The sequence below is a fragment of the Taurulus bubalis genome, assembly GCF_910589615.1.
Source record: "Taurulus bubalis genome assembly, chromosome: 3".
In the NCBI taxonomy this organism is placed as follows: Eukaryota; Metazoa; Chordata; class Actinopteri; order Perciformes; family Cottidae; genus Taurulus; species Taurulus bubalis.
The window spans coordinates 18152819-18161118 of NC_136591.1; the positions used below are offsets into that span (position 1 = coordinate 18152819).

Consider the following 8300-nt stretch of genomic DNA (forward strand, 5'->3'; position numbering starts at 1 on the left):
CAGTGCTGAGAGCGTCTTTGAGAGCCGAGGCTCATGAACTACCAGAAAGTTTATGACATATGTTCATAATGACGAAATATGCTGTTTTGTGACTTTTAATAGCTTTCCTTTGGGCCGACAAAAAGAGTCCTCTGACACGCAGGTGAGCACCTTCACCTGTAGCTCTTTCCAGGCGATAATAAAGCAACAGATTAATGATTCCACGTCGGCCCGGAACTGAATTATGTGGTAGAGTCTGGCAGAGCATCAGAGCCCCGACGCCCCGTGGTCGGGCACCGAGGCCCAGTTTGTCCGTTGAGCGGCTCGTCCAGAACCTGTTTGCCAGACGAACATTCCTCGTCCCCGTTACAGAGATGCTGCCAAAGCACACACCTGGACACACCTGCTGAAGGATTCATGCACCGTGCACCGAGGCAGCCGAGAGGTCAGGACAAGTTGAGGTCAGGGCCTGGTCCAGACTGTGAAGCTCAGAGGAGAGCATGCAAACATGCTTCCTGTACACCAGTACGAGTACACCAGTCAGAATGGGGGTGCAAGACAATATACGTATACATGTATATTTATACATATACACATATGTATATTCGATTGTACAGCTTATGGTGGAAACAGACACCACATTACAAGTCTTATTATTATATTTCACTTCCTATATATGGTTCTTTCTCCTCTGTCTGAGGTTTTTCTCATTCTACGCTTTCCAGATGTTTGAGGTCAGGTCAAGAGGTCGATCCTAACTTCCCCCCCAGCTTCCATATTTGTCCTCAAGTCCCCCCCGCCCCCCCCACCCCCCTCAGCACCCCAGTGTGACATCATGGTGCATTTAAAAAGTCTGTATTTGAGGAGGGCCCTGCTGTGAGGACCCAGGAGCCCAATCGGTCCTCACTGACAGTGGAAATGAAGGAAGCAGGAAATGGCGACCGCGGAGAGGTATGTGAGTCATGGCTGCATGTTCGGCTGATTGATTAGGTCCCGAAGGCGGGCGGTGATTTGAGCTTTGGCTGGACGTGGTGACAGGACCAGAGGACCAGAGGACCAGACGAGCTTCGACAGCTCGGGCTGGTGTTGGCCGTCGTTTCCTCCATTTGGCCTGATCGCTTTGGCTCAGTCTCTAGACGACGGTCCAGAGGGTTAGAACTCTGGTGTCGCTCAGAACCACATCCAAGAAACGTGATTAGGAAAACGAAAGAATCTAAAGCTGCATCCTGAGCTCAGTTCACAGCTGGATGAGCGTCTCACATTGAGGGCGGTGGTACAGGTGTGTGGGAGGAGATCATGTATAGCATAACAATAAAATACATTTGTAACAAGGTCCTGTTACTTTCCTGAGTTTCCCCCCAGCACCAATGACACTAGCATTACAACCGTTTTTACTGTCACATGCACGTGCTGGCAGACTGTGCCTCTGCTCTCTCCTCTCTCACCGCTCCATCCCTACTGAGCTTCATATAGGGACAAGACACAAACACCTAAACAGTTTCAGCTTGAGGCCATTCAGGCCTCATCCCGGCACCTGTTGCCTGAGCTGCTCCTCCCTTCACCCTCCGCAGCTGAGCATAACAACACCCCTGCCACCAAAACATTAAACACACATTGTTTACGTTACATGTCTGCAGCACTGATGAACTCGTCCTCAGAGTGGATTTGATTGACAGGTCGCATCAGAACCCAGAGCTTCAGGAGCTGCTCGCTGTCGATCGCTCACATGCACATCCAGCCTCACAGCATCTGAATCAGCAGCTGGAGGTAATGTCTCCACAAAGTCCTTGGCCTGCATCTCCTACCGCATATGGATATGATATGATGGCAGGTTACGAGCAGTCAATGGCTTGCTTCATTTATTTTTGCTTCAACTCGTGGTTATGAAGTAGATGTTGATTTGCCTCCATATTAGTCTCACGACACAGTTCTCTCTGCAGAGCGAAGGCTCCGTATACTGCACGCTAACTAATGCTGGCAGCTAGCTGTCCTTAGTGCTAACGCTAATGACAGCAATCGTCGTCCGGGGTTCATGATGTTACGCAATCCTTTGTTTTCACCACTTCTGCCAGTAGGGCCCCATCGTCCAACTGGGACCAGAATACTCTTCAGACGACCAACTCTGACCCAACCAGCAGCTTACATTCAAGCAATCTCCAAAACATGTTCGTTTATCAGCCGGAAGCTGGAAAAACTGTTATTATTGTCGGATTTTGATATTTATAACATGTGGAGACCAACATTGGTAACACGTAGAAGGTGTTGGATTTATAGATTATAGATTGTCACATTTAAAATTCAAACTCAGTTATTCTGCACAAATATGAGTTCAACCAAAACTGCTTTGAGCTTCAGAGGATAGAGAACAATGGCCCCATCTCTCCACCCATCTCTCCATCCACTTCCCATCCATCTCTCCACCCATCTCTCCATCCATCTCTCCACCCATCTCTCCATCCGTCTCTCCACCCACCTCTCCCCTCATCTCTCCCCACATCTCTTCATCCTCTCTCCATCCTCTCCCCATCTCCCCTCTAAAGTTGAACCAAGCATATCTCCAGCTAAACCTGTGACATTTGCTGAGAGCTTATAAGGTCCAAATAACATTGCAGCTTAATAATATCCAAACACACCCCTTCTCTCCGGTTATCCAATTCTCAGATCAGGTCTGCACACGATTTGAGAAGAGATCTCGGGATCAAGCGGAAAATTAAATCAAAATATGCTTCTCTGAATGAGGCTCATCGTGACCGCGCACGGTTTCACTCGACCTCGATGAATTATGCCTTGGCTCTGTGAGCCGTTGGAATCCTGGGGCCCCTGCAGGAGAGTCAGTACCGAGGGGAACCACCAGGAAGGAACCGGATCCCCTAAAAAGAGCCCATGGGACTGCTCCAGAGGTTGAAGCGTTGTTTATACTTAGTGGTGCAGCGGCTCGTGCAACTTTTACACTTCACTCTACTTAAATGTTCACATTTGGAGATCTCAGAAGACATCTAGAGCTTCTTGTTTTGCACATATACAAACCTGACCAGACACACATGGACTGAGACACAACTGTGTCCCTCTGCACACACATTAGTCGATGGTTTTGCTATAATAATTGACTCTGGCTCAGGAAACAGACTCAAAGCTACTGAAGTTCGGCAGATCTGCTTTGCGTCCATCAAGTCTGTCTTTCTAACTTGAGGTTTAAATTGCAGCTCATCAAGTCGTGTATTGATCTCTCCGAAAAACATTTCCTGAAACCTGTTCCAAACATTGAGTTACAACAGGAAGTTAGCCTTCAGAACTCCTTTTGTCATGGGCTCAAGTCTTGATCATCAAAACCTCGAGACATCCGTGGACGGACTCATCGCCGTGAGACTGAATTATGGTATTTTGGTCAGTTTCATAACCGTCAGCAAGATGTCTAATTCAAACTTTAAGAACCCTTTAAGATATTTTCCCTCAGTAATTTTTGGCTGGCGGCCATCATAGATGTTCTGCTTTGGATTGTTTGGTTTCAAAAGGGCGCTGCTATGGCTGCACGTACCCATATTACATACTCCATGAATGTAAACCACATTCTGTTTGTCTTGCACATTTTTTCCTCTTGCATTCCTCTCCTTGCTTCCCTCTCTTAAAAGGTTCACGCTGTTCATATTTTATTTAAATCCTGTCTTATTTTTCATGCTGTGGAAGAAGGATAAATTAAATTTTTAATTTATGTTAACGTGTAAAACGGGTCTTAAAGCATTCCACCTAAGTTAAACGTGCAAGAACATCTCCACCGAGCACGTGAAGGGTCCTCGTGGCCGTCCTCAACTCAACGGTACTATCGTCAAGTAGTAATCCTTGTGTGTCCCTGTCCTCTTCTTTCTGCTCCCCGGATGCAGATAACTGTCATTCCAACCAGACCGGCAGCCCCAAGTGCGCCTCCTCATGCTCCTCGTCGTCAGAGGTGGAGCCCAACTCCTCTTCCTCCTCGTCCTCCATCCTCCCTGTCAGCCAGATGATCGACAAGGTGAGAGGCTACTGCTCCACACGCTCCGACAACTTCTACAAGAACATCATCCTGTCCGACAGCTTCGCCCACAGCACCAGGTTCTAGAGCGGTCTGCAGGAACTGCCCGATGCGGTCCAGAAAAGGTTGCAACATCATCATCTTCTTCTTCTTCCCTGCAGCTTCAGTGACGGTTAACGGTTCCCTCATGAAGCAGAACACTGGAACCTGCCTCGCCATTCTGGGACCGCTCGCCATGTTATTTAAGGCTTTGATTTCTCTTCTGGAACTGCCCCCCCTCTAGAACCACCTAGAACTGTCCTGTGTTCTGGAACCGCTCCAATTCTTCTAGAACTCTTTCCACAGGATTTTAGAATTATAACGGTGTGTTCACTCCGGACGCATACTTAACTTTTCGCACGATGCGGTTATGTACAAAGTCAATGCCGACGTGACACTGACATGATCGCCGTAAATAAGCGCAAAAAAAGTAGAATTTGCTCCTCCTGTCGTCACTGACGTCCTGAAGTTGTTGAATGATGATGAAGGTATTTGTGTATAAATGTATGTGTATGAAGCATAGACAAGAACGCTGCCGTATTCACGGCTACATGAAGTTATGTTATCTGCAATGTTAGCTTAGCGTAGCAACAATCAATCCAGACTCCATTCAGAAAACCAGCATTTTAAAAGTTGTTTTCTTGTCGTCTTGCAGACAGACCTGACAGCATGAATTCAGATTTTTGTTTATATCTGCATCATTATGTAGTTATTTCAGAATCTTTTTTAGAAGTTTATTTCAATTAAATCACAGCTGAATCTGTATTTGGGGTTCTTGCAGCTGCAGTAAACGAACCAATGTGTGTCCTGCTAGAAACAGAGAATACAGCCTCCAGATGATGTCATGAACCAGACATGATGGCGTTTAGTTTCCAGGATATCTGAACTTCCTAAACATGTATAAAGCAGCTTTAGTGGTTTATTTCAGCCGTGGTTGATGCCACTTTGTTAGTGTCTACATGGAGGTTAAGCCCCTCCTCCTCTGGCGTGTTTGGTTTACGTCAAAATATGCGAGTAATGTGAGGCAAATGTTTTCAAACAGCAGCTTCTCTCACGTTCCCCCGGAGCAGCCGTCTGAGACCATGGGTTGTAGAAGGTGTTCTAGAAGATGTTCTAGTACTAAAAGGTGTTCTACAATGTGTTCTAGGAGGTGTTCTACATTTTGTTCTAGAAGGTGTTCTACAATGTGTTCTAGAAGATGTTTTACAATGTGTTCTAGGAGTTCTTGCAGAAATAAAATGTAGGCTGTGGTTTTTTTTTCATACTGTGATGTTTGTTTAAACAGTTCCTTCGTGCATGTATGTATGTGGAGCCATATCCCATGTAAATACTGGTGGTTTATGTATTATGTGTGTCTCTATATTATAAGATTGTTATGATGTATCTGGGTGGCTGCTTCGGGTCACCGGCTCCGTCCACACAAACCCAAACATGCTCCAGCTCCCCACGGCGGGTCGGTGCTCCTCACTCTGGGATGGATGGAACAGAGAAGTAGAAACAGAAGAATAGTTTGTCTTCACCAGTTCAAGAGCCAAACGTCTTCAAGCTTTGGAGCTTCCAGACACAAATATTCCTGACAAAGAGTTTAAAAAAATCACACACAAGGTTTATTAATGGGGCAATATTTACCTCCTTCTGCTATGAAGATAATAAGGACCGAGCTTTGTTTTTAAAACAGAAAGTACAAGTGGCAGCAATGTTTCAATGAAGAACATCCAGCTGCCAGGACGATATTTTCACTTTAAATACTCAGTCCATCCACAATACATAGAGAACCGTCTCCCATGTGGTGTCTAGCCTGGCTCACAGTTTGTTTTATTCATCTGGTTTTGAGAACGATGGAGATAGAATTTCACTTGTGGTGCTCAGATAATCAGAAAAATTGCATTTGAAAAACTCAACAGCAACTAATCTCACCACAAACAATGTCCTGAATGCTTTGAATAGTCTTCAGAACGTAGTTTCCATTGGAATTATTTTATTATCGTCGCACCACAAGTGAAATGTTTATGTCAATGCCTAAAGCAATAACCTCTGCAAGCTGTGATTCCACGAGCAGCGAGAAAATATGGTATTATTAACCTGACCCTATATTGACACACAGTAGAAACAAGCCCAGTAAGGAGTTATTTATGTCCCCATTATTCCACCACTTCATACACTGCCATGAAAGTCAACATTTAAACTTCAAACCAGCCTTTTAGACTTGAAGCATTATTGATTTATTGTTTTTAATGAAGAGGAAGGAACAAAACAAAACAGTCCCGTCTCCTAACAATGACACTATTATGAATAATGCTGTGAGGAAAACTTGTTTTGGTGTGGATTGCGTTTGCTTTGGTCGAATCACAAATAAATTCCAAATGTGTCAAATAACACGAGTTGTTTTAGAACAGAAGCATGTCGTTAGACACATCGTTCAAACTGTTTCAAACTGTTTCAATAGTTTCGTAACTAAGGAAGCAGTTTAGTTGTTTGGGAACGTCATCTTGTGTGACCGGAGCGTTCAGGAAGTTCTGATGTGTGAACAAGAGTTTCCTCTAGTTCCCCAGATGGGTCCGTAGAACATCCCGTCATCGGCATAGAGATCTATAAACTGTGTAGGAGGCTGTGATAATATTTATGATGCATCTTCCAGCTTCATCTTAAATAAAAGACAATAAAGTAATCGTGTTTCAGATCATTTTATGATAATTTCCCCCCAAATATTAATGAATGATTCCAGAGGTGTATAGCAGCATGGCTTCAACATGTTTTGCTGAAAAGGTTGTTTTTCGAGGAATGGATTAATTGTTTGTAATATAGGTTTCATCAGATCTTTGACATGTTCACTGTGTGCTAAACTTAATTTATTTAGTGGATGTACAGTTTCTCAGACTGTTAGTTCTGGTTAATCTTGGTTTTAACACTCGTCCGTACTGAGAGGTGAAGCTCAGAGAACCTTTAGGAACGGGATGATGTTCCATCATCTGTACTGAGAGTTAAAACACACAGAACCTTCAGGAACGTGAGGATATTCCATCGTCCGAAATGAGAGGTGAAGCTCAGAGAACCTTCAGGAACGTGAGGGTGTTCCATCGTGCAGAGAAGCTCACATTCTGCTGCCGTCTGGCTCGGCCAGGCTTCTCTCTTCGGTTCCCAGTGGGAAGATGTATCATTGAGCCCTCACTAACTAAATCCGGACACGGTGAAAGACCAGATCTCTGGTCCGTCACTGATCTGGGTTCAGCCCGCTCAGTGAACAGCACTAAGCGGACAGCACTAAGTGAACCCCCTGGACCCCCTGGACCACTCAGTTAAAGGGCTGCTGTGACTTGTGTCACATTAACACATTGTTAATGTTGGCTCTACATCCTTCATTTCAGTTCCAGATGTTTACAGAGGGAACACATCCAGAGAACCAACATGAAGATGATCTCCATGAACACGACCCACCGAGCAGAACTACACAGAACTATTTGTGTTCAGATTCTCTTTGGACCAAACCCATTGAGACACAAAGTCCGGCTGGACTATTGTACCAGATATGTTCTGATGAGTTTAATTGATCTCGGCTTTTCCTGTTGTTTAGTATTTGTTTCATATATCATATTGTTGTTGTTTTAGCTTTCTCAGTGATGTTCTTATCTGGAAGTTCACTTCAGCGTCTCAACATTAAAGAGAATTAAAAGTTCACGGAGGTGGAATCAGTGTTTCTTGTCCCCGAAGGTGGAAGCTTTCAGAAAGATATGGTCAGATTAGATTTGTTTTGCAGACGGGTTGAGGTCAGTTAACTGGATGAGTTAAACCTGAACCTGCAATTCAGACGATAAACTCTCGAAACGTGAAAAATTGTGTCAGAAAATAATCTTCTGATTTAAAAGAAATCAAAATGTTTCATTTCAGCTAAAAACATCCAATCACAGAGTTACAGATTGAGTTGAACATTTTTGATCAGTTTGGGCAGAAATCATAAATATGGAAACACGTTGAATGATTTGATTAAGCGCTGCTTCACACCTGACCTGCTGCTTATTTTAATTTTTTGAAGTCACAGAATATATCAGCTAATTTATTGTAAAAGTAAGACAACTCATAAATAAATAACTGGAAAAAGAAAAGCAAACAATCCGCTCCAACGGGAAATATATTATATTTCATTGTATTTTTTATTTCATAATTTGGTAGCACTTTATAATAACTACACAGTATTTAGCATTAGTAAAGCATGAGTAAACACTTAAGTCATTATTTAAAAAGCATTGTTCCAACATGAACATTCATATGTAAATCATGA

At 43.8% G+C, this 8300-nt stretch overlaps 1 protein-coding gene across 1 annotated transcript in view; it reads left to right on the forward strand.

Annotated features, from left to right (window-relative positions):
• Window positions 1-7680, forward strand: part of adgrg6 (adhesion G protein-coupled receptor G6) — a gene marked incomplete at its 5' end in the record, with an annotated part of 58408 nt that extends 50728 nt beyond the window's left edge. Inside the window, one exon of the mRNA XM_079215691.1 lies at window positions 3858-7680. Within this exon, the coding sequence (XP_079071817.1) occupies window positions 3858-4072 (215 nt within the window). The 3' untranslated portion in view covers window positions 4073-7680. The remainder of the gene's footprint in view (window positions 1-3857) is intronic.
• Between the last annotated feature and the right edge of the window lie 620 nt (window positions 7681-8300).